The 27,117-nt window shown below is 42.2% G+C and overlaps 1 protein-coding gene across 2 annotated transcripts; it reads right to left on the reverse strand.

Moving 5' to 3' along the window:
• UCHL1 (ubiquitin C-terminal hydrolase L1) lies at positions 1 to 27,117 on the reverse strand. 2 transcript variants are annotated; one of them, XM_089654010.1, is made up of 9 exons: positions 26,990 to 27,117; positions 26,896 to 26,907; positions 22,672 to 22,797; positions 16,938 to 17,088; positions 9,950 to 10,035; positions 9,792 to 9,839; positions 8,556 to 8,622; positions 2,317 to 2,372; positions 1 to 302 (listed from the first exon to the last, which is right to left on the reverse strand). In XM_089654010.1, the coding sequence occupies exons 1-9, from the start codon at positions 27,020 to 27,022 to the stop codon at positions 216 to 218; spliced, it is 666 nt and encodes a 221-aa protein (XP_089510136.1). In that variant the 5' UTR covers positions 27,023 to 27,117; the 3' UTR covers positions 1 to 215. The 2 variants fall into 2 exon arrangements, with proteins under 2 accessions (XP_089510136.1, XP_089510137.1); XM_089654011.1 differs by lacking the exon at positions 26,896 to 26,907 and having other exon boundaries at positions 26,990 to 27,116.

The raw sequence follows: 27,117 nt of genomic DNA on the forward strand, positions 1-27,117 counted from the left end.
TTAAATTTTCAAAATATTTTTATTCAGAACTACTGAACAAAAGTGCAAAACAAGTAATATCAAGACAGGCACATTTTTTGTAGGTAGGTGAACAGTTTGAAAAAGCACTTTGATTTGTTGGAATGGCAAGCAGGTAAAACATTAGCTGAAAAGCTCAAGTGTCAGGTAAACATAGGTGCATTAACAGAACTGTGAGAAGCCTGACATTTATAAACTTATGCATTCTTGACAAGAGCCACAGCTGAAAAACGCATTTCGTCTTTTGCCTGTTCAGTGTATTGCTTGCAAACATTGACTGCATTCTAAAAAAAACAAAAACAAAAAAGCAGTGTTAATATGGTTACAGTGAGATTTTTGCATTTTATGCCACTTCAGACTTTGCTGATAAGAAACCTATCCTAGTTCAGTAGTGTCATTATGCAGGAAAGTTAGAGTAACCACTGCTGCCAATATGACCACATTTCTGTAAATTTGGAGCTGCAATGATTACCATGTAAAGAAGCTGTTGTATGCAACATTGTCTAAAGTGTTACTAAACCCAGGACCCTGCATTCACTATATTTAGTCTCCCAGTGTACATAGAAATGCAATTAGTAAATATAAACTGCCAGATACCTTGTCAGCAGTTACAGCAGTCCTGCAGCCTCTATCAGTGTCCAGCAGAGCACTGGTTAACCCTTTGAGGACTAAGATTTTGGAACGCCAAAAGAATTTTTGTTTTTAAAGTTCGTACACTTCAGTTGCTGTAACTAAGCCATTTCATGAAATAATTGGCAAAAAGCTAGATCCGTTTGTTAAGAACTAAATTTGACTCAAAAAAAAGTTTTAAGTTCTTAATCAGATACACGCAATTAAAAACATGGGACAAATGTCCCTTGGTCCTCAAAGGGTTAACGCTTGGAGGCTGCAGGACCCGACTGTCTGGACAGTGCTCATCACATGCACTAAACAAAAAACCACTAGCAACACCAAACTGAGCATGTGCAGAATGACTCCAATCCTCTGTTCTATCAGGAATTATACGTCAGGGACAGTAGGAGAATCAGAAGAGGATTAATCAGCCATTTGACAAAGAGCAGGATACCCCCCTTAAGATCCACAGTGAGTATAACAAGCATGCTTTACTGCATTTGGACTGATTTAACTGTTGTGGGTTTAGTAACACTAACAGTAGCAAGTCTAGTCATCCAACTGTAGGTGGTTTACATGAAATGGGGTAGCTGTGTACACAAGTCGTTCAATGCATTCACACATTTTCCATGCTCAGCCTCCCATGTGTGTACCTATGGATCTGTGGCTGCTGCTCCTTTATTTCTAGTTCACATGCATGTACTGCAGTTTACATTTACAAACTCATACTCCCTGCAGTTTCTGTAAGACTAGATTTCTGCATCCTCCCCCTTACTATGGCACCAGAGTACTGTATCTTGTGCAATGTAGTGATACAGCACCATGTGAACATGAAGTTGAGTAATGGGCCACAATTTAAACAAGCAATTGTGTTTCCCCATGAAAAGGGGCTTTTCAGTGGGTGATGCAGGATGCAAATTCAGAGGAGATGCTGAAGTGTTATAACTACTTTATTACTAATTTAGTTGCTGGGTGAGCCAATGTTTGTCAAATGGAAAGCATGCCAAGTGCCCACACCATTGACAGCTCTGGCTGTTATCTACATACAGGAAAACAGCAATATAACTAAACCTATAACCAAAAGTGGCCAACAAATAAACACCTGCAGATCAAACTGAAGTATAGCCAAAACTGAGTAGGAAGTGTTAGTACCAGATGTGAGAACAAGTCAGCACACCAAGGGTCTGTCCAGAGCAATTGAGTGTTCAAGTGGCGTTTCTGAACCACTGAAAGGACTCAGGCAAAAAGCACAAGTCTAACGTTTGCCCGATTCAGGCCTTTTAGTGGCTTGCTTATACCAACATTTAGGCTAGGTTCCATGGTGGCTGTCTGGTAGACTGCCTTTCAGAATAGTAAACAGTAGCTGAGGCAATACTGAATGCCTGTTCATGCCAAAGGGCAATTCTGAATGAAAAATATGCCTGCAACTGCAAGCAAAGTACTTGGCTTGTGACTGCAGTATGGTCCAATTGTACTAAATTGGTGGGTCTGACGGAGTGCTGGAGAAGAGCCAGAACACTGGCATACCAATTTGACCCAAGAGCAAGTCATGGTATATTGACAAACTGGTCATATTTTCTCTTTCTAAAGTTGCTAATATACAGAGCAAATAGTAAAGATACACATTTAGAAAAAAAACAAAAAACCACACTTTATATTTTTCTATAGCAATGTTTACTACAATACCTCCAGGAAAGAGTCAGATAGTGGACCATGGTCAATAGGTCTTTCAAGGTGTCCATCTAGAAGACAAGCGTTCGCATTATAATTTTGGCTATTTTTTTTACACAAAAAATTGACATACCTGAAAAATCCTACATCTTGTATTACAGTACAGGACTTGGGCTCATGAACTCTGAGTTATAGGTTGGTTACTTCAGGCATTCCATAATCCTACCACACCCAGTGAGTCAGTTTAGCATGCAGTCAGGAGGAAAAAAAAAAGTGGCAGGAGTCCTGTTCAAAAAATTTACAGGCCTGTGAATTCCAAATCTCATCTTAAAGTGGTTGTAAAGGCTCAAGTTTTTTTACCTTTGTGCATTGTGTACAGCAGTGCCCCCATCCCCCTCAATACATCACGATCCATCAATGTGCACAATAGCCTTGGTTGTCCAGGTCTCTACCTACTCAATGGCTGAGACAGCAAGCGGGAGCCATTGGCTCCCAATGCAGTCAATCACAGCCAGCCAATGAGGAGAGGAGCTAGGCCAAGCCACAGCTCCATGTGTGAATGGACAGAGCAGCGGCTTAGGAACATGCCTGCTTGGGTGCCCCCATAGCAAGCTGCTTGCTATGGGGGGACCCTGATGGAGCCAGGAGTGCTGGCAGTGGACCCGAGAAGAGGATCCAGACTGCACTGTGCAAAACCACTGCACACGCATGTTCATTTACAAATAAACCTTTAGTAGCAAAGCAAACCAAAATGCACCAACAGGCCCAATTATGTACTGCTGCATCTGCAGAATATTAGATGTCTACCTGGTAGAACTTTGGGGATGGTCAGCATGAACTGTAAACTAGGTTGCATGATAGTATTTACTGAGCAAAATGCAACACAGGGTAAAGATACTCATATCCAGTGCCTCAGTGTTCTTGAACACTTTGATTGGACCTAGGTATTCAGTTCTCGGAGCAATAGGTTGTGTCTGGTAATGTACATGCTCCTCATTTCTTGGAGATGTGTATTTTTCTTGGTCTCCATTTTGTACAGTACAAAGGATTTATACAGCACATTAACAGTACAAAGGATTTATAAACTAGGTGGCTGCCTTACAAAGCCAAGCAACAGAGCCTTTGTGCAAATACCAAATGAACCCCTAAAGATCTGGTACACTGAACATGTATAAGTGAAAGGTGCTTTGTCCTTTAGGATGAAAGCCCTTTTGATTAAGTTTTTATCCACCTAGCAATGGTGGAGGATTGAGGCAGGATGTCCCATGCAAGGTCCTGTGAGCAGGACAAAAGTGAATCAGTCTGATATAAGCTGTAGTTATGAGAGATCAGTGGCTGACCACACCAGTTTGTGAAGAGAAACCTCCTTTGAGTGCTTGGAGCAGAGAAAAAAACAAAACAAAAACAAAAACAAAAACAAAAAAAAAAAACACACAGACAGTACCATCACTTGGGAAAGGCCGAAAAATCAGGGTCTTTGCACAGGTAAAATGAGAAATGGGACCTTACAAGAGAAGACTGTCCCTCAAGACTTGGTCTTTGGCCAACAGCATGAGTGTTAAAGCCCAAGAAGCAGGATGGAACAGGGGACTCCAGAGCCACAAGTCAGGAGGCATCATCCAGTAGATGTCTGTACCATGTTCTTCAGGGCCATTTGGTGCAAGGAGAATAAATGGTTTCTATTTTGCAGAGTAGTCAAGGCAGCATTTGCATTGGAGGAACTGGGTTCAGGAAGTTTATCATCATTGTCAGTGCTAAGGGATCCTTGGTCCTAACAGAAGGTGACTTGAACAAAGAAACTAGGATATCTACAGTGAAGGAAATAAATATTTGATCCCCTGCTTATTTTGAATGTTTGCCCACTCAAAGAAAAGATCAGTCTAAAAATCAAATTGTAGGTGTATTTTAACACAGAATAGCAAAAAAAGCAAAAATGCATGTCTAACAAATGATGCATGGATTTGCATGTTCATGAGGGAAATAAGTTTTTGATCCCCTATCATTCAGCAGGATTTCTGGCTACCAGGTGTCTTTCATACAGGTAACACGCTGAGATTAGAAGCAGCCTCTTAAAGGGAGTGCTGCTAATCTGTTACCTGTATAAAAAGACACCTGTCCACAGGAGCAAACAATCAGATTCCAAACTCTACACCACAGCAAAAGACCAAAGAGCTGTCCAAGGATGTCAGGGACAAGATTGTAGACCTAAACAAGGTTGGACTGGGCTACCAAACTATTGCCAAGCAGCTTGGCAAGATGGTGACAGTTGGTGCAATCATTTGCAAATTGAACACAAAACTGCCAGTCTCCCTAGGTCCGGCGCACCATACAAGATCTCACCTCGTGGAGTGAGAATGATCATGAGAACAATGAGGAATCATCCCAGAACTACATGTGAGGATCTTGTCAATGATCTCCAGGCAGCTGGGACCACAGTCACCAAGAAAACAACGGCAACACTACGCCTACAAGGATTGAAATCCTGCAGTGGCCACAAGGTCCCTCTGCTCAAGAAAGCACATGTCAAGGCCTGTCTGCATCAGATGTTCAGTGGCAAACTTCAGAGGACTAGTTGAAAATGTTGTAGTCATACAAGACCAAAATAGAGCTCTTTGGCATCAACTCAACTTGCCATGTTTGGAGGAGGAATGCTGCCTATGACCCCAAGAACACCATCTCAACTGTCAAACAGGTTGGTGGAAACATTCTGCTTTGGGGGTGTTTTTCTGCTAAGGGGACAAGGACAACTGCACTGCATCAAAAGAGACCATAGACGGGGCAATCAAATCTAGGGTGAGAACCTTCTTCCCCTCAGCCAGGGCATTGAAAATGGGTAGTGGATGGGTGTTCCAGCATGACAATGACTCAAAACACGGCCAAGGCAACAAAGGAGTGGCTCAAGAAGCACAATAAAGTCCTAGAGTGGCATAGCCAGTCTCCAGACCTTAATCAGTTTGGCAACTCAAACTTTCAGCTCCCTCCACAGATTTTCAAATGTCAGCCACCAAACCTTAATGACTTGGAGAGAATTTGCCAAGAGGAGTGGGCCAAAATCCCTACTGAGATGTGTGCAAACCTTGTGGCCAACTACAGGAAACATCTGACCTCTGATTACCAACAAGGGATTTGCCACCAAGTACTAAGTAATGTTTTGTGAAGGGGATCAAATACTTATTTCCCTCATGAACATGCAAATCAGTGCATAATTTGTTAGAATGGCAACAAAAAAAAAAAATGCAAGAGATGCATGTCAGTGTTACACTACAACTACCATTACATTTTTAGACTGATCATTTCTTTGTGAGTGGGCAAACATTCAAAATCAGTAGATCAAATACTTATTTCCTTCACTGTACATGTCCCCTTACTACACCATATTAGGTTGATGTCAAGGTGAAGAGCCCAATTCTCCTTGATTCCAGGCAGTGAACTGAAGTAATCCACCTTGCAAGCATTTACTCCTAGGATGTGGACACCACTCCTGGGATGACAGCAGATTGCTGGAGAGTGCACAGGCACACATTAGGTGGAAAAGTGGGAAATATGCAGAATGAGCATCTTGGATGTCCACAGCCACTAGGTATTCTCCTTGGCTCATGCCCATCTTGTGCATTCCATATGAAACTGCTTGTCTAGGGATTTTAGGTCCAGGCTAGGAAGAAAACCTGTTGGGTTTTGGTACTGTAACCAGCTATGGAAAGTCCTTTGAACCAGTCCTCTACAGCTACTGAACAGCCACTCTAGAATGGTGGGGAGGAGCTTTGTTCCTGTGACATCTGATTTTGTAAAGAGCCCCAGGAGGTCCTCCTTTAACTAATACCAGGCACTTTCACCCTCTTCCTGCCCAGGCCAATTTTCAGTGCTGTCAATTTAGTTTGAATGACAATTGTGGTCATGTCATGGTGGTATTTGATTTTTCTAAAAAAAACAAAACAAACAAAAAAACTAAAATTTTGCAAATCTCATAATTTTAGGCCAAAATGTTTTCAACTACATTTCTTTGGTAGAAATAACCCTAATCTGTTTAATTTTGTCTGTAGGAAATGGAGTCCAAACTATGGGATGTATATCTGAAAACCAATCAGTCCTGATGGCTGATATCATTTGAAGTCCAAACACCAGGACCATACAAATACACCCTCTTCCCAATTGACTCTAAAAGTAGACAGTCCAAGGTATTTATTAAGAAACATGGTGAGCTCAGGGTGGACAGACAACTCATGGGGCCCCTGGGCAATAGGGGATCATGGGGCCCTTGCCCAAACTCAAAAAAGCCTAAAAAAAAAAAAAAAAAGTACCAGGGGCATCTCATGGGGCTCCCTACTGACCCCGGGCCCTTGGGCAGTGCCTGAGTTTCCAAATGGTCAGTCCGCCCCTGGGTGAGTTTTTCAAGTTGTAATAAAAGGTGATCAGGTACACTGATTTATGCAAAACCTTTAATATATTTTACATACTGTGACCAAATACAGTGTTTCCATAGTAACATTGTACTATGGGGATTTTTATTTTGGGCTGTGATTGGCCCTGTCTGGACGATGTGATTACTGACCAGTAACAATAGATTGTGTGAATGAAAGGTATCCAATTGTCATGCGATTGGTCACAGCCATCATTTTGGACCAGCAGTGGGCCGGTACAGTGATTTGTTGGCTGTGTCTGGTGATAAGTCATTTGTCTATAGGCTGAGAGAACTGGTTATAGGCCTTCATGCAAGGCAACTTACAGGCAGCTTTAGCCACAAGATGAGCACAAGGACAGAAATCAGAACCATTCTGGAGATTTGTGTAATGCCTTGTTCTACAGCAAAGAGGGCAAAAACAGTAACATCCCTAGAATTCAGCCAAAACAGGGCTCCGAAATGCAGGATCCTTTTAGTTCATGGTCCTAGTCCAGTGGTAGGCAACCTTAAAGAGGTGGAGATCTACCTCAATATGGGAGAAGTCAAAGATCACTGGGCACAGAGTCTACTCCTCACACCTAATTCAAACCTCCAATTGCTTTACTACCATGTTGCAAATGCGTGCATTGCATGGCAATCATGGGTTTAAATCAGATGGTGAAGCAACATATCACCTCATCATTTGTCTTACTCAGATTGCTTTTCAGAGGAGCAACAGTGTCTGCTGCACTTGTGAATGAGCCCTTAGTTGCATTTGTTAGTGGCTCCCTTAGGGCTTGATCACATACAATTGGGGGTTATAAAACCCTGTGGTTGAGTTGTGGGTTTATTGCCCCCAATCCCTACCCCCTTAGTTGCTGATGCAGCCACCAAAGTTGTACACATGCCACAGCAGGAATTAAACCCTGTTGCCTTTGGTGGGTGCTACTAGCTTTAATTTGCTACCAATTCAAGTAAAGGGGGTTATTCTGCAAGCACCTGGTAGCTGTATGCTTCAAGAGGTTAGAGCAGTTGGTGAGAAAAAATGCTGCCTGCTTCAACCCCTTGTTTGATGTACAAGGTTGCAGGGCACTTTCAGAGGACCTCATTGTAGCACTTGCCAAGGATGACCCATTCCAGTCACCCACCAACCATGACAGGGCTGCTGTGGCGACATGTACACCCTTGGCCACTGCAGCTAAAGGGGGTGCAGTTTGGGCAGGAATGATAACACTTAACTATGGGGTTTTACCATTCCCCAAACTGCAAATGTAAATTAGCCTGTACTGTTTTGAGTCCCTACAAGGCTGCTTTCACACTGATCTGCGGTGCCATAGATAGCTATTAAATCCTGCAGGTGTGGTGTACGCTGAACACTTCTGCATCCAACAAGTAGGCCATCAAATTGAAGATTGCTAGTATTTCTAGGCATGAAGAAACAGCACTGGTGCTTTGTGAAATTCCCATACAGTGCTTTAGAACATGTTAGGTGTAAACAAAGGATATTCCAACAGAAAAACTAGTACAGTTTCAATGCAATATGGGACAAAGATTAAATAAGGAGAGAACCCCAAATATGCACAAGAATGTGTCTACCAGCTGATTAAAGAGCAGCTATATAATGCACACTTATCTAATATTTTTCCCACACTGAAGATCTAAATGGTTTTGATTCAGTTCAAGTCAGATACAAATACTGCCTCTAAAATGTAGGGAGCCAACTGCCTAGCAGCTTCACATGTGCACGTTCAGCTACACTTTTTGAATGTACCTGCAGCCTTCTAGGAGGTAGGGACCAATGTCTGCTCAGATCACCTAGCAATCTGAGCAGAAGTGGGTACCTGTCAAAGCTATAATTCAGTCAAACTCTACTTACCAAGCTCAGTTAGGTGTCTATTTGCAGGAACCAGCACTATTACATTGCAGTGGTCACCACCATCTGGCTGTAGAAACATTAACATTTTAGTTAGTGAGTAGTATTCAAAGCTTTGAACAGAGGCAAACAAGCAGTTCTGCCAGTGTAAATGTTACATGACATTTATCAAGGGATCATGCCAGTTTATACAAGTGATCAGATACAAGCATCAGAAAGCTGCATCTACCTATTCTCTGCAAGTAAAGGTTTTAGAGTCAGTGGGAGTCATTTTTATTTACTGCTGGGAAGACATGCATTTCGTGATTAATGGCCATAAAAAAAACAAAAAAAAAAAAAACTTGTAGGTAAATCAAAGTAATGACTCTTGCACAAGTACATTTTGATATCTGGTGCTTGGCAAGTGACCTATAACAGCAAACAATGTAGCAGCAGTGACTACAGCAGTTTCCACAGACATTGGATGTGTATATATAGTCCTGGCCTGCTGCAGGCTTAGAACCCCCTTTACACAGGACAATGGGTGCAAGTGTCTAGTCATCACTGACTACTCCATAAAAAGGTCCACTGCTAAACACAAGCAAAGTCTCTCAAATAAAAGCGCATGTACATTTATGTATTCCTAGCACAAGCTGGTCCACCTGTCCTGCAGGTCTAAGGCCCCTTTCACAAAGTCAGATCATAGCTGCCTGGCAGTGTCAGGTGGACTAGATTGAACCCTCCATTCAACCCTAGATACTGGAGGGTGTAAAAACAGACTCATGTCTTATGAGTGCCTCCCATCAATCTAGCCTGCCAGCAGAATGGGATCTGTCCCCCTCCAACTAAGCAGATTGGAGGGGAGTCAGGTGTAAACAGATAGTGGAGTCCATTTACTCCCAGCTGCCCATAAAGCATGTCTAACAGCTCTGATGAAACTGAAACCTCTCATTTGCCCTCTGCTCAGTGTATCCACTGACCAAATTGTAGTCTGCCTTGTGTGAAAGGTCCAACATGTTTCACTCCATCAAGAGATTCTACGACTAAGCTGTGGATGGAGTGAAGGGCCTGTGGGACTGGCTTGTGCTTTGAATACTTCAATGTATGCCAGGTTTCCTTGTGTTTTGAATTGAAGATACCTACTTACATTAGTGTTCAAGCTAAATCAATTACATTAATTCAGCTTTAGCTATAAATCAAACAGCATAGATTATATCATGACTAGGTCCATATTCAATTATATATATATTGACCACTTACCCTGACAAAGCCCTCAGCTGCAACAGACTTGTAATCTGACAACAAGGCCTAGAATACAAGAGAGAACTGAATTTACAGGTGTTTATGCACTCACTAATAGGCAGCATTGAGCACATGGAAAGCCATGATAGGTGACTGCAAAAATACTGCAGACTTGCCTCATTTTTCTCCAGCAGCTTTCCCCTTTCTTCAGGTGAGGCAGCAGCAGATTTATCAATAAAGTTCTTCAGTGAAGACTTGTTAGCTACAATGAGAAGTTTCAGATGCCCAGTCAGTGGAATTAGTGACATACAAATTCAGTCAAAATTAAAGCATGTACTAGGGTGGATAAGACCATTGCCACCCTCATTACAGCAGCAAAGACAGGAGGAGCAGCACCTGGAGTGATCAGTGTGCAGCTGCTTTTACAAGCCTTAAGCTGGCCATACACATGTAGATTTTCATTTCAAGAATAGGTTGGATTTTCTAGTCAGTGGGGTCAAATTGATGTTTTTGACAGCAGTGACAGGAAAATTTGAAGGGGCTGGAAGGAAAACTTCTCAAAGAATTTTTCACCCAGTATGTGGTGCTCTTTCAGAAACATTTTAAAGTCAAATGCAAAAGAAAAAATTTTCAAACATTCATCCATTCACCAAATGGACAAATACTTTTGTATGACTTTACAAATTCTCGTCCGAAAATCTACATGTGTATGGCCAACTTTAGATAACACCCCTTGCAGTTTTGGTGGAGGAGATATCCTATGTGGCTTTGCAAGCCCCAGGACTGGTTCAGACACCAGGTATACTGCCAGTACAGACGTACATATGAAATGTTCACCATAAGCTGAAAAGAGTACCTTAAGTTTGATAAACTGACTTAAGCTAGGCAATTGTGTATTGAAAAGAAAAACAGATCCCTAAATGGTGACCAAGTTTGACCTCATCTTCAGGAGGAAAAAATATAAAAAAAATTTCATGGTGCCAACACCTTCTCAGAACAAAGACAACTCTTTAAAATAAAATCAACTTAAAATGACTTACTATTTTTTTTTTTTATGGGGAAATGTTTTTACCCCATTCAATTTTAAGACCAAGAAGGGGGGAGAATTGTCATTAACATCACAACCAATAGAATACACAAGGGGGATAGATATACCCCTGACTCCCTTACCCTTATAAGATGGGATTTGGTCCCAGATATGCTGCATTAGCCCTGGTCTTGTGAAGGTGGAATAGACTTGGCATAGTGTTGGATAATAGCTACTTTAGAAATATCAGGGTGTGCCGTTTTCCCCTCTTCCTTCCTGTGTACAGACTTGAGCCATGGGCTGGTTCCTGAACATACTCTCCATTGGGGTACCATCTCCTGCCCTTTGCACCTACTGACAGGTTTGAGGTGTACTACTGAATTTAATCCCCATTTCCATCTATGTGTATAGAAATGTATGCATTAGGTTTGCTATATCTGCAAATGTATAAGGTTACATTATACTATATGGAATTTGTGTCTTTAGCAGCTACTTACCACACCTTGAACCCCTGAAAAAGCCAGTGTGAAATGAGTCAATACTTGGAACACCCTCCTACAGATCAAAATACTGTAATTTACTGTACTTGCATCACTATATAAAAACGTTAACTCAAGAGGGGTAGTACATTCTGGGGCTGTGGTGCTAATGAAAAATATGAGGGTTTGATTTTAGTCCTTAGCCCTATTTTTAGGAGGAATATTTTACCCCATTCAATTTTAACTAATTTTGTAATACGTTTTTTTTTTTTTTTTAAGTGTTGTCTGTTCATGAACATCCCAATCTTTTCTGGTTTCTTTTACTGGTTTTTCATGCACAGGGATGAGGTGGTTGAATTTACCAATGGACTCGTTTTCTATAAAAACTTCTGTTCATGCAGTCAAACCATTTAATGTCCAAGCCATAAAACCCAGGGGTGTGGAAGTTTAAAAACCTACTTGTCAAAAGAATAAGTAGTCCAATCATTTTAAACTGAAAACTGTATTAAAATCCGAGGTGCTTTAGGAATGTCTGGGCAATTATGGTGACTTAAACAATGTTTAACCACTTTCCCTCCAGAGGATTTACCCCCTTCCTGACCAGGCCATTTTTGCATTACGGTGCTGCATTACTGCACCGCAATGAGATTTTAAGTCCTCTCCGCCCCCCCTCCCTCAAATAGAGCACTTTTGGTGGTATTTGATTGCCTGTGTGTTAATTTTTTTGCACAAAAAAAAAAAACTCATTTAGGCCAAAATGTATTCTGCTACATGTTTTGCTTAAAACAAAAAACAAATGTGTAAATTGGTTTATGTGAACGTTTTAGCATTTATAAATGGCATTATATATACACTGGGATCTTTTATTTTTTTACTAGTAATGGCAGCAATCAGCGACTTACAGCAGGCCTTCTGACATGGGAGGACTGACTATCACTGACACCAATACAGTGATCAGTGCTAATAAAAAGCACTGACTAATAGCACTGGGGAGGAAGGGGGTTAACATGGGGTGACTAAAGGGTTAACTGCTTTAGTGTGGGGCTGTGTTTGTGCTTAACAGTAAGCAGCCATGCAAAGCAGTGTGCAGGAGCTGACAGGAGAGAATGGCTGGGGAGTAATCACTGATCAGGATCCAGTGATTGTACCGCTGTCATTTTTTGGCTACAGCCGTCAGGGAGAAGTTCCCCATACTAGTTGTCACATGGGGCTTGGATTGCCACCCAAGTAAGGCCTGCTACTTGCAGCAGGGTTAAATGTCAAAAACTACCTTCCCAGAACTGCATGTCCTGGGTGTTGGGCGATTAATAATTTGATTTGAGGATAATAGGTTTGCAGGATGCACAATTCTTAAGTCATCAAGCAATGAAATACAGGACTCTCAGAAGTCATGCCTCTATGCTTGTTATTGGTACAATGGATTCAAAGAGGGTTAAATGGGGTACACAAAAAAAAAAAAAAGTTTGTTTTTCTACAAAAAAAGAAACTGACAATGGTGTTAACTTGTATGAAAGTTTGACAAAGGCAATCATCTTGTTTAAGATTTGTGTTGCTACCCTCTTCCAGGTTGTCCTTTGCATCTGATCATGCACATTTTTTCTATTTGGTTTCCATAGGATTACTGTACACATGTAGCAAAAACCAGTCATTGTGTTAATGTACAACAGTGGTCTAACTGCAGCCCTTTGCTTGCCTTTATCTGGCCATTGGCACACTATCTCCTGACAATAAGGAATTATTCCTTCCACTCACAATACAACACTCTGAAGAGTCTGGCTGAAAGGATATGCTATATAAGAAATAGGAAAACCATTCTGGATTAGAGTGGAGGAGATTGGAGGTGGAGCAATAAAGAAATTCTACCTACCTGGGTTAAAAATGGAAAGATGCTGTTTGACCTAAACATTTATAGGTCCAAATAAGGTGAGTGCATGCGTGTTGGTGGAGGAGAAACCAGGGTGATTCTGTACATGGAAGGCACACGAATATATGAATATATACTCATATGGGACTTGTCACAAGATGAACACATTGTTTATGCAACACTGATACAGGGTGGACTGACCATTTGAGCACTGCCCGAGGGCCAGTAGGGAGCCCCATCAAATGTCCCTGGTACTTTGAGTGTGGGGGAAGGACACAGGGGCCCCATGATCCCCTATTGCCTGGAGGCCCCATGAGTTGTCAGTCCGCCCCTGCACTGGTATTTATATGCACTTTTCACTGTTATATGGGAAATTGCACAGGCACTATGAGGATTGCACATGTTATAAACTGCATATTTTGTATTGCATGGCACTGGTCTAAGTATTATCTGCATATGTGGGAACACATTTAGTGTCAGCAGTATTACGTTGGAGGTGGGAATTTACATGATTGCGCTGAAGTAATTTTGAAGTTTTCATGTAATATTCTCACTTCAACTGACCACTAGGCATGAGGCATTATCCAATTCCAGTGGCCACAGCCTGGCCCCCTGAAGTCCAAAGGACTGTAAACTGGCCTTTTGTTTAGAAAGTGGAGACCTGAGATACATTTTTTTTAGCTTGCACCTTTGTTTTTCATCTGAACAAAGAATCTACTTCTGATCATAAACTAATAGTTCCTTTTACAGAATTTTACAATTTGTGTACCCAGCTTTATTACAGCTGGCCAACTAGCATGTGAAGGCAGACTCCTAGTTCCTTAAGGCTGGGCATTGTTTGTGTATGTAACATTCACAAATGCATGGGTAATCTAGTTGTACCTGAACAGCATAGCATGCCTATCTCCTTATTTGACAGGGTATACATATCTGAATTACTCTTCAGATTATGAATATATTTTTAAACATTGCTGCTTTTGGTTTGTTTCATATAAAAAAAAGCCTGTATATAATTCAAGTTAAGAAACCTTAAACTGTTCATATTTAACCATTTTTGTAAGTGAAAACTTTGTGCTGGCTAGAATGTAGAAGCAGTAGAACCTCTGGGATTTTACCATTATTCAGGGTGCAGTTAAGAAATGCTCACTTGTTCTGGGAAAGCTTACCCTGGAAAGGAAGGGAAAAAAAAATGACCAGGAAAAGTCAACAGGGGTTCCAATACTTCCAACTGAAAGTTTGTCCTGGACAGTGAAGGGAAAACTGGATAACCAAAACCTGAAAAGGGTTCCAATACTCTACCCAGCCTAGAAGTGGTCTTTAGATACACCCCTAATCCATCCCAATTAATTTATCCCCTTCTATTAGAAAATTTAGGAGCCGTTTGTTACAAGAAATTAAAATAAAATTTGCAATGCTGTGTACCAAAACAGGACTTCTGGCAGGAGAGACATTTGAGTCATTTGAAAGGAAAAACATGATATACAAGTATGGCAGACATTTACCAAGTTGATTTGTTTTGCTGGGGAGAATTTCACTCCCAACTGCTGCTCTATTCAGCTTCTAGAGAGAGTAACCCCTGTAAGCTCTAAATGCTGTAGTTCACTTACATGAAAGATGGCAAACATGACTGACATTGTCAGGTCAGTAATAAAGTAATGAGTGCAAGTCACATTCTCTTCTGTACTCTGACCAGGTATTTTCTATTTAGAGACTGAAGAACGGCAGCAGAACAAAGATGGCAAGCATGCGCTGCTACAGTGGGCATTACAAAGTAGTCTTTAACTAGTTATACTTACCTAGGTGGATGCAGAATTAATCTGATGCTGCATCTGTTCTCTGCTGGTCCCCCCCCTCCCCCCAGTGTGGAGGGGCAGTAGCTGGCTCAGGTTTGGATGGCTGACAGGCTATGGTAGGTGCCAGTGCACACATCTGGGTGGATCCCAAAGTCAGGATCTTTCCCCGGCCTGGACCAGCTGAGCGATGTCAGCTGACAGAACACTTTAGCATGCTGTCAGCTGAAAATCGGTCACAGTTCATGTTTGCATTCCTGTGATCCACAGGTGAAATCCATCCAAACAAGCTTTGTCTGTACTTTAAAAGAAAGCCAGGTGCTTTAGTAGGAGTAATAACTCTTACAAACCACAAAAGGAATGTAAAGGAAGACCTCTTGAATATGCAAACCTCATTGAAAAACTGCCAATTCAGTTTACAATAAAATTAAAGGCAAACAGGTGTATACATGAAGCGTAACTGATCACATGACCTCTGTTCTCTGCTGCATAAGAGCTGGGGGGAGAAATAGCAGAACACTGATCTTCCCATTGAATGTAGTAGGTGGTTATGTCAGGACAAGTCTGATCATTGGAGCGTTGCCAGCACAGCTAGAGAACTGACAACTGTTCTGCTTAGTGTGGTAAGTTTAACAGGAAAGCAGAGGGACTGTTAGGAACACCAGTGATTTCACACAAAGTAATACAAACAGGATACTTTCATACAAGTACATATTACAGCAGGCACATGAGGAATTAAATTGTTCTTATATATTCTTTAGCCCCTTGCCCACTGGGCACTTACCCCCTTCCTACCCTGGCCAATTTTCAGAGCTGTTGCATGACCACAAGTGTCAAAGTGCAACACTGTACCTAAACAATTTACTTTTAGACAGCTCTTTTGGTGGCATTTAATCACCAATGGGTTTATTTTTTGCTAAACAAACTTACTACATTTTATAACTTTTCAAAATGTTCAATTCGTATTTTTCTCCTGCACTGATGGGCATTGACAGGCATCATTTGATGGCACCACTGAGGCACTGCTGCATGACCCTGGAGGCGTGCATGCACAGAGGATGTCATACGACATCCTCCCAAAATGAGTGAACTGCTGCTTGTCCATCATTTCCTTATATAGCAGGTGGGAGGTTGTTAAAGTGTCCCAAAACTTTAGCAGGCCAAAATTGTACATTAAAATATTTGCAGACCAAAAGGTTGAATGAATGGGTTTACTTGGAGGGTTTTCATAATCTGCTTGATGTAATAAAGGACAGAACTCCATTAAAAACAAAGAAATTTTAAATAAGTTGAGCCAACAAAGGTTAAACAAAGTTAGGCTGCACCTTCTTCAGCCTGCCTTTACATCAGTTGTTCCTTATATCAGAGTCTCCAGATTGTGCATGGCTGAAGCAGGCACCAAAGCATTGTTGTAGCTGCAGGGTGGGAGCCAGAGCAGGTCTGGATAGAGAAGTTGTGATTGCTAGTAAGGGGAGGGTAGAAGCAGACCTGCTAATCTAAAATGAGACCTGCGAGTACACTAAAGCTGCCACTGATGAAGCAATTTACATTCATCAAAGTATGGGTTTCAGAACTAACTTGATGGGGAATCCCTCCTGCCGAACCATTGTGTTCTCCCAGCAGGTAAGCAGTCCCTGGCTGCAGAACAGCGATTACGGCTAGCGGCTTTAATAGCCACTTGCAATAATCACATGTAAAGTCTGACAGGCTGGTTGAACCCAAGTTCATCAATCAACTTGGGTACAACCAGCCTGCCCATACATTGTTCGAATCTTGGCCAGTCCTTGCTGAACCGGCTGAGATTCAGACAGACCTATGGCCAGCTTTAGGCTACACCGACTCGCTGTTGGATGGATAAAATCTCAGTGGGACAGATTTGGCCCATGGGCTGTAGCTTATGACACCTGAATTAGTGATCTGAAAATACAGAACAATTTCACATATCGCAAGTAAAGTTTCAGCATGTGTCAAACATTTGCAAAAAACTAAGATCTGCAAACTCACCAAAACTCACAAAATCCTTGTTGTTAGCTATAGAGTGAATCAAAGCAACAAGTCCACTGGAGTTTTCAAGTGTCTGCTTCAAGTAATACACTTCAGAGTTCAGCTCTTTACCCTTCTGTTCTTCAGCTTTTTTATTTCGGAATTCTTCAAGCTGCAAACACATGTGAACTCATTAGAACTTTGGTTAAAGCACAAAATGCTAGAATGATTCAGACAAGCATAATGAATGTCAATGTACTTCCATATAAATTTATCCAGCATATATCAGTAGTGTTAACCCCAACCACATTTTATGGCAGTTTAGCAAAAACAAATGTTGCTAGGTTCAGAATACTGTGATGCAACCTGATGTCATTTACAGTGAAATAGTAGTGCAGGAACCTCCTGAAATCACACTGCAAAGAGCCACACCAATTAGTACAAGCACCATTGAAAATACAGGTGTACCTTGGCTTACAAATTCAATGTGTTCTCTGGGACATTTTGTATAACAAAAAAGTCAAACCAAAACGTGGTTTACCATAGGAATGCATTGAAAACCAATTAATCCATTCCGGAGGTCAGAAAAAAATAAAATTAAGAAAATCTCACTATAGTCAGTGCCAGTTTTTAAATGTAATTACTGGCTCTGTCTTCACTATAGCTCAGAGAATCAGCTGTCACCTCCCCCCCAGCTAAGAGAGTTTAGTTTATTTCCATAGTTAAATGGAACTTTGTTTGCTTCTGGAGATAAAGAAAGAAACAAAGTATCCTTTAGCTCTGGGAAAAGTGACAGCCAATTCTGTGAGGTATAGTGAAGAAAAAAAAAAAAAACCCGGCACACTTTGTATTGTAAAAAAAAAAAAAAAAACAACTTGTAAACCAAGGCATTTTCATTGCTAAACAGAAAATTATGTTAACTGAGGTACAGCTGTAAGGCGATTTCCCCTGTAACTCAAGTTGCATCAGAAATTATACCACTGAACACCAAGGCAGTGCTTCTCTTGTGTCATGTTCCTGACTGCCAGCAGGACATGGGAAAGTATGGCAATGGGGGCACCAGGTTAAAGAAAAACAAAAAAAACAAAAACACACAAGTCTGCTTTAAGTGACCCATCACTATGGGTCGCCTGGTAAAGATGCAATGTATAATAGCATACCTGCCTGTGTAGTTGTAGAAGGTGCAGTTCCCCATGCACAGCTTAGTTCACATTCCAGCAGTGATTGGATGGTCTTTACTCCTGTGCATGCAAATGTTGTCCAGCAATGAAACTGACAAGATGCTGGTGAGGTGGGGGCCTCTGACTACACAAGCAAAAGGTATTGCAAACAGTTCTGATAAGACCTGACAGGTTGGGTATTTACTTGGTGCAACCTTATTAAACTATATTGTGTTTCCCAAGATAACATGCATGTTTAAAGTTTGGCACTTAAAAATGTTGAACTGTTACGATACAGTGCCAACAAATTAGAACTCCCACCATTTTATTCCCCAGGGCCTGTTTTTAGATTATATACAATGCTGGGGGGTTAAGGTAATCTTTGGTCTACATTTTTTTTTGTTAAATGAGTACAAAAAGACAACAGCCCTGACAGAATAAAGTTAAGGGATCTACAAATGCCTCATCTGCCAGAAAATTACTTTGCTCAATGTCAAATTTTGGGATAGTGCATATTTTGAAGACCGAGTCCCAGCTCTGCGTAATGTCTTTCCAAACTTCTCAAATATTCCCCTATACCATTCAAACTAATTCTGTAGCCCAAGATTACTCCTTAAAGTGTGTCCTTTGCTGAGAAAACATCCCTCCTGGAGAATCCTGGGATGTATGACATTTGCCTAGGCCTGAAAACCAGGAACTGAAGAAATGTAAAGTTTAACACTTTCCTATTTATTCATTAAGGCTAGTGGCATAAGTATTACAAAGGCTTCATGTGGAGTTCTGCTTTAAAGGATAAGTTAATCTCTTGGATAAAAGTAATAAACGCAGGTAAAAAGTACATTTATTTGTCCAAAGGCGCCTGTAACGCATTGCGCCAATGATCAGTAGATTCTGATGCCATGCAGGTCTCCTGCACACCTGTCAGAATATCTGTCAATGGTATGGGATGTACGGCCATGCAGATAGTCTGACAGAAGCTTGAAAACTACAAGCCACCAAGGCTGCCGAGACTTTTAGAACTCTGAAAGACATGGCCATGTGGGCAGAGCCCTGCACAGACACTGCTAAAATCTGATCGTACAGGGAAACTTCTCCCTCTACTGTCAGAGGGAGGATGCTTTAGGCACTGCTGCAGCTATGGGAACACAACTGGTGAACTTATCCTTTAAGGTCTCATGCATACAGGACATCTAGCATTTAGCTGTGTTAAGCGTTTTCTGCCAAAACACTTTTACTCCTGGATACACTGGCTCTGGGTTTTCTCCTGCTGGTAAATGCTACTAAAAGTCTGTGCATGGACACATAGGATAACATGGAGGGCTGTTTGGAAGCACAACCCACCCGACACCCCTAAAAGTGGCTGCAGAAACACCCTGTGTGCATGAACCCTTGGTGTGTGCAGTACAGCTGAATTTTAGATATGACCTACATGTATTTTTTGCATTTACCAGATACAATTTTAAAAAGTAGTATGTTTAAAGCAAAACACACCAAAGTGAAGTTCTGGTTCATTCTCCTTTCAGCATGTAACCAATTAACAGGTTTGGGGGAGGGGGTGGCAAAAGTACTCCCACCTCTGCAATCTTCACCTAGACAAGTCTCAGGAGGGGCAGGGCAAGAGGTGACAAAACCCAGCAGGCTGGAGGGCAATTCAAAGTGCTGTGAGCTTTCACATGCAGTGGGAAGCTGGCTGTGGATCCTCAGGAAGTCACAGCTGACTCCCATATCCAAGATGACAGAGGCAACCTGCAGCAGTAAGTAGCTGCAGAAAACACTGAACCTCACACTGGAAGTACCAGATTTTAAAAGCCAGCAGCTACAAAAATGTGTACTGACAAAAAACAACCAGATGTTCCTCTTTAATGGACTAAGGTGGCAGAGGTTGCACACTTAAGTGTGGTATTAAATACAAAAGTAATATTGCAGCTTGCAAATTGTCAGAGGTGGTGTCTGCATTAGTGTAGGCCTTTCCCCTTCAGTTTTCACCTGGTGATCTGGCCAGTAACCTGTTTTTAGAGTGCCCCCAGTCTGGATGAAAATAAAGGCACTTTTGGAAAGCAGCATTGTCACTTGGGAAGGTGGGGCATTAAACCCAAAAATATGTAATCTATTGCAGCTTACTAATTAGATGTGGTGGCTGTGTTAGTTCTATTAAGCTTGCTTCCCTCTGTTTTCACCTGTGATCTGGTCACTAACCTCCTGTATTAGTGTCCCCCCACTCTGGATGCAGGAGCACAGAGCATAAAAGACAGCAGCATTGTCAGCTGGGGGGAGAAGAGTACAAGATGTACTAGCAGATTTAGATACACTAACAATTTGAAGCCAAACTCCAGCTCACACTGCAGTTACAGCAACAAATTATTTTGGGATAAAGATTGATCACTGTCAGCACCCCTGCCAGTGGTAAATTGTTGGTCTCAGCCCTCTGCTACATATGCAGGAGAGCTTGTTCTGTTAAGACTTACTGAACAGACCAGGCTGAAAAGGAAAAAACCATATGCAACCATCACATCTAACTGTTCAAGTTAGAACATGGAATTCCAGTCAAGTTCCAAGGCCAAGTCTACTCCCACCCCCATTCTAAGAACATAGCTAAACTGTAAGCAATGCTATGGATACACGCCTATTCTGAAGCCACTTGGTCAGGTCCCAGTACTGGCTTCTGTGTGGAGGGGGTTTCAGTGTAGAGTGAGGCAATGGCTGTAGAGCCTGGGTGATGTCACTCAGGCACTGGAAGCAGTCTTGCGATTGGGCTCCAGTAGTTTCAGGATAGGCATATATGCATCTTTCACAGATTCGATAGAACAGTCTTAGAGCCAGTCCTGCAAGCTGCATTTTTGCTGCAGTAAACTGCACCTCCTTTGAAATGAATAGAACACAATGTACCCATGGTTGTCTTTGGTGCATTTTGAGTCTCATGGCCTTTCACAGGTGCAACACTGGAAAGGCTGCAAAGAAAAAAAAAAAAAAAAAAAAAAAGCATATGCATTTTTGCAAAGCAGTGTAAAAGTAGCCTTAGAATTTACAATGAGGAAAGACCACTCCAGGAGAGTGCATGAACATGACTCCTCCAGTGATTTGTGCTGGCCTGATCGGTGATCATGAACACAAAGCAAGTTGGCTGCACTTCAATGTTGCACATCATTTACTGGAACCTTCAAAGAAAATGCAATACAAACATGACAGCTCCCACAGTCAATCATGGGAGCTGTCCCCTTTGTATTGCATTCTCTGAAGATTCCAAAAAATTCTTTATCTGCAACATTGTTGGAAGTGCAGCCAACCTACTCATGCCCTTTCAAGCCTTAGAATTTAACAGGAATTACATTTTAGGCTGCAATAGGTTAGCTTTTGGGTTCAATACCACTTTAAACATGGACTATGGGGAAAGGCAAGTATACAGCATTTTCTCAATATCCAAGTCTGAAAAGCTTGACTGGGGTGAAAACATTTATTACACAATGAAAACACATTTATGCTACAGTGCTTTAGCAAACTAAATTACATTGTCTATATACTTGATTTTTGTAAATAGATTCAAAAATTAATGTTTATGCTCTCTACCTGGATAAGAAGCTGCAAACTTCAGCAAAAAAGTTAAGGTGATGTACTGAATTATGCACCACACCACCCCCTACCAATGCCAGAATGGACAGCTGCAGAAGAAACCACTACCAGCCTGATCTAGAAAAGAGCCCTTATGCTGTGACCAAAGTTAGCATTAAACTGAATTAGGCAGAATAAGTTAGTGGCTCTAAAGGACAGAGTTTTTACCTTCATGCATTCTACACATGAAGGTAAAACAAACATGTAGCAGACCCCCAACACTTACCCGAGCCCTCTAGATCCAGCAAAGTTTAGAAGAGCCTTAGTTCTCTGGAGACTCACTCCCGATTGGCTGCTGTCACAGTCCCAAGCCATAGCTCTGAACACAAATGCAGAGCTGCAGCTCTGGTGCCTCTATAGCAAGCTGTTTGCTATGGGGCAACTGACAGGAATGCAGGTGGGGGACCCTAGAAGATCTGGGTTGCTCTGCAAAACCACTGCACAGAGCAGGCAAGTATCACTTGAAAAACACAACTTCACTTTAAAACTAGCAAGTGTGCTATTCCACCTTCAGCCAGATTTGGACCCAGTTCATACATGTGCAGAGATGCAAGGGCACAAAGAAAATAACTTTTCTAGCTGCCCTGCTCAAACTACAAACACTGGTATGATTTCTGTGACATTACCAATTTCTGTGCAGAAAAGAACTCATGTTGACAGCAGTGTTGTGTCAGCAAGGCACATTTGTGTCCTTAGACTTAAAAATGTGCATTTGGGGTGAATGCTATGCAGATCAAATTTGCAAGTTTTTATACACTTGTGGTGTGAACAAGGCCATAGGCTTCTATAACCAAGAAAAGGCATACAAGGTGTCAGTACACAAATACTAGTTTGACTCAGGGAAACAACTTTCTGATCATATCCCGCAGGTCAAAGCATGGCTTTTTTGCAGCCATCCTAAAGGTGGTTACCAATGATTTATGACCCACAAATGTGTCAACCAGAACAAAATGAATTGTGACTGAACTACTGCAAAGCCATAGCCCTACCTTTGGTGTTTGTGGGAAGGTAAGCACTAGGGCAGACACCGGTTTGGAAAAGGTTTTTAGGTAGTCCGCTTCAAAACCCAACATATCCACATATTTACAGCTGGAAACCCCGAACTTGTCCAGCAGCTGCAAAGAAAAATCTGTTAGGAGTGATGACAACCAGCCCCAGTTTGACTAATGTACAGTCACCAAATGGGTTCAATTATGTCTACAGATCAGAAAGATTCAACTTAATACAGTGAAGTCATTGTGGTTTGCAAGGGAAGGGCCACTGCAGTGTAACTTTAGCTTAGTCACCATCCATAGGAGGCGCACAAGCTATGGTCAGTTTGCAGCTACCTTAGTCATGCAGCCACAAGACTAAAAGCATTTCCACTTTTGCACATTTGATAACCCCCTTCCTGTGTTCCCATTTACACAGCATACCAAATTGACCAAGATTAAATATTTCCTACATTCCTAGTTTTAGAGCAAGTTAACAATAGGATTCTAACAATATGATTCTATAGGCACTTTGTCTTGTTCAGACTTAGAACAGTGAGTTTATAAGTGCATTAACTTACATGGAATCAAAGCCTTCAGAAACCAAAGCACTTGCTGTTACGCTAGGTGTGCAAACTGTCCCATCTACCAGGACAGTACAGAACATTAATGCTTATTAACATTATGCTATGTGAATGTAACACGTGTCCTAAAATTTTAGGTGCAAGTTCCACTTTCCAGGTGAATTATGTTTTTGTGCCATCAGTACACAGAATGCAACACCCCATTAAGACCCAAACTATTATTTGTACTGGTAGTCAAAACAAAAGTGTCTACACTTCAAAAATCTGACAAGTCTACAATTCTAGTATCAGTCTATTCTAGCATGTCTATTTTAATCACCAACTGTCCTAGACTTCAAGGATTGGCATAGGCTTTGAGCCAACAGAATTCTACCCTTTGCATTGTATACCAGCCACACCACCTACTTAACCTGGAATTACTTTATACATAATGTACTCTTAGCTACTTGGCCAACATTTCCCTTCCCCAGTAGCTGCAACCTTTTCTTGGAAACTTCAGCAACTACTAAACATTGTGTGGTGTAAGCAAGAGGCTACATAACCATGACTGACACCTAGAAAATCAAGGATGGCATGTGATGAATGAACAGATGAAGAGCGGCACATAACAGCTGAAACTTCTATAAAAAAAGGATAGAACATGAGGAATAAAGGCAATGCACATGGTGTGCAGTGAATGACTTCTAAAGTAAGGCTACAACATAGAACAATGGTGGGGAATAGCCATAATAGAGGCAGATTATGAACAATGACTAACTTCTAGAGAAGAAAGTGCCAGAAGAACAATGACTGAAACCTCTGAAGTAAGGGGATGAGGAACAAGGGGCAATATTTATATAGACGGAAAGAGCATGAGGAAAACCGGCAGACAATAGAAGTGTGGTATATCTGCACCCTAAAAGCGCCAAACTTTTTACCCAGTGGGCTTGCCCACAATAGAGCAAGCCCATAGGGGAAATGCATTTAGAAGTGTTTTTGGGTGGAGACTGTATGCACTTGCTTTGTGAAAAGTATAAAAAAAACCAATTACATAGTGACTTAATCTTTATAAGAAATTAACAAAACTGCCATAGCAGTGGGGAAAGGGGATGCATAGGCACCACTTTTTTAGTGAAGGATAGACCATGAACAATGGTGGGACATTAAAGGTAATGTAGCATATAATGGCTGAAACTTCTACAGACGTGTGGAAGGTAATGCTATGGCTGACACCCCTAGAGAAGGATAGCACATAAACAACGACTGACCTTCTAGAAGGGTGGCACATTGACAAATAGCTGACACTTCTGGAAGGGCAAAGCAAACAAATTAGGAGTGGAAGTGGTCTGACCAACACATTAAAGGGTGGAGTATGATGGAATAAGTATTATAGTGCAATGGCTGACCATACTAGAGTAGGATAGAACATTACAAGGGTGTAAGCTGATGAACAATGGCCGACACTTCTAGAGAGTCAAAGGTGGTGAATGAAGAACAATTCTTGAGAAGGGTGGATGGTGATAATGATTGGTACTTCTAAGGATAGAACATAAGGAACAATGGAGAATGGAAGGGTGGCACATTGTGAACAAAGGCCAACACTTCTAGAGAAAAGTAACCTAAAGACAATGGCTTCTACTTCTCAAAGGGTAGAACACAGGGTGGAAGATGACCAATGCATCAAAATGTGGATGAAGAAAAGCAGCTGACCATACAAGAGTAGGATAGAACATGGGGTGAAGTTGATCAACACTAGAGAAGGGTTGGAAGGTAATGATCAATAGCTGACTCCTAGTGAGGCAAGTGTAGAAGACTATGAACTCTAGTCAAGGGTTAAGATCATCATGACTGACTTCTAGAGAAAATAGAATATAAGGAACAATGGGGGCACATTAACAGTCCACACTTCTAGACTGGGGTAGCGCATAATGAACAGTTGAGACGATAAGGTAGGCACATGGACAGGATGAAAGAAAGGTGGAAGATTATGAACAATGATTGACTTCTAGAGGAGGAAGATACATAAGGACAATTGTGAAGAAGAAAAGGTAGCATGTGATGAACAATGGCCAACATTTGTAGCAGGGTGGCATGTAACGAACACTTGAGAATAGAAGGGTGGAATGGACAAGGGTTGACACTTCTAGAAGGGCAAAACAAGGGTGGAAGATAACCCATTACCTCAAGAAAGTGCAACATGACAGAACAATGGCTGCCCATACCAGAGTAGGATAGAACATTAGAAGTTTAAGGATGGAAGTTGTACAATGGCACTTCTAAGAATAGAACATAAGGGTGGAGCATGATGAAACTCTGGCTGACCATACAAGAGGTTACAACATGAGAAGTTAGGGTGGAAGTCACACAATGGCTGACTTCTAGAGAGGCAAGGGTGAAAGGTGATGGAACAATGGCTGTCCATACTACAGTAGGATAAAATGAGACATTAAGGTGGAAGATGAATTCTAGAGTGGGTGGATGATTGAAGAACGAAAGATAATGACATGCTTCAAAAGAAGTCACAAGGGACACGTTCAGAGAAGGGTGGAGCAGGATGAAGTCAGGATTGACACGTCCAGAGTAGCAAGGGTGGAGCAGGATGGACACACGTCCGGAGAAGTAAGGGTGGAGCAGGATGAAGTCAGGATGGACACACGTCCGGAGAAGTAAGGGTGGAGCAGGATGAAGTCAGGATGGACACACGTCCGGAGAAGTAAGGGTGGAGCAGGATGAAGTCAGGATGGACACACGTCCGGAGAAGTAAGGGTGGAGCAGGATGAAGTCAGGATGGACACACGTCCGGAGAAGTAAGGGTGGAGCAGGATGAAGTCAGGATGGACACACGTCCGGAGAAGTAAGGGTGGAGCAGGATGAAGTCAGGATGGACACACGTCCGGAGAAGTAAGGGTGGAGCAGGATGAAGTCAGGATGGACACACGTCCGGAGAAGTAAGGGTGGAGCAGGATGAAGTCAGGATGGACACACGTCCGGAGAAGTAAGGGTGGAGCAGGATGAAGTCAGGATGGACACACGTCCGGAGAAGTAAGGGTGGAGCAGGATGAAGTCAGGATGGACACACGTCCGGAGAAGTAAGGGTGGAGCAGGATGAAGTCAGGATGGACACACGTCCGGAGAAGTAAGGGTGGAGCAGGATGAACACATCTAGAGAGGTATTGGTGGAGAAGGGTAGACATGTCCAGTGAGATCAGGATGGACACATGTCTGGAGAAGGGTGGAGCAGGATGAAGTCAGGATGGACACATGTCCAGAGAAGGGTGGAGCAGGATGAACACATCTGGAGAGGTATTGGTGGAGAAGGGTAGACATGTCCAGAGAAGGGTGGAGCAGGGTGAAGTCAGGATGGACACATGTCCGGAGAAGTAAGGGTGGAGCAGGGTGAAGTCAGGATGGACACATGTCCGGAGAAGTAAGGGTGGAGCAGGATGAACACATCTGGAGAGGTCAGGATGGACACGTCTGGAGAATTATTGGTGTAAAAGTGTAGACATGTCCGGAGAAGGGTGGAGGCTTCATTGGAGGACAGAGGGACCACGCCCTGCCCCATCTCTCCATTATGAATCCTCCATGTAGAAGGATGCTGGTACGGACACATGGAGGATGCAGTAGTGGTCCAGACACATGGAAGATGTGGTAGCTGCCGCCCCCCGGGCACACTCACTTTGTTCAGCATCTGTGGAGAGAAAACAAGGTGGGTTATTAGACCGGGAAGAATGGACAGAGGGCGGGATGGGTCGGATGGGTCCCCCCCTCACCTCAGGGTTGATGTCGGTGGGTGGCAAGGCCATGCTGTCTCACTCTCCGTTCTCTTCTCGTCGTTCCGAAATACTGAGCTGGGAGAGAGCGGGTGACGCCTCGTTGCTTTTATATGGCCGGTCAGGTA

This window comes from Staurois parvus, unplaced genomic scaffold (assembly GCF_062004578.1).
Source record: "Staurois parvus isolate SC_StPar_1 unplaced genomic scaffold, SC_StPar_1.0 ptg000734l, whole genome shotgun sequence".
Taxonomy (NCBI): Eukaryota; Metazoa; Chordata; class Amphibia; order Anura; family Ranidae; genus Staurois; species Staurois parvus.

Coding starts and splice junctions, on each gene's coding strand:
- UCHL1 (XM_089654010.1), bottom strand. CDS start 27,022: ATGGCCTTGCCACCCACCGACATCAACCCTGAG. Junction 10,036..16,937: donor CAAGGATTTTGTGAGTTTTG/GTGAGTTTGCAG, acceptor TTCTCATTGTAG/CTAACAAGTCTTCACTGAAG. Junction 8,623..9,791: donor CAGCTGAGGGCTTTGTCAGG/GTAAGTGGTCAA, acceptor ATGTTTCTACAG/CCAGATGGTGGTGACCACTG.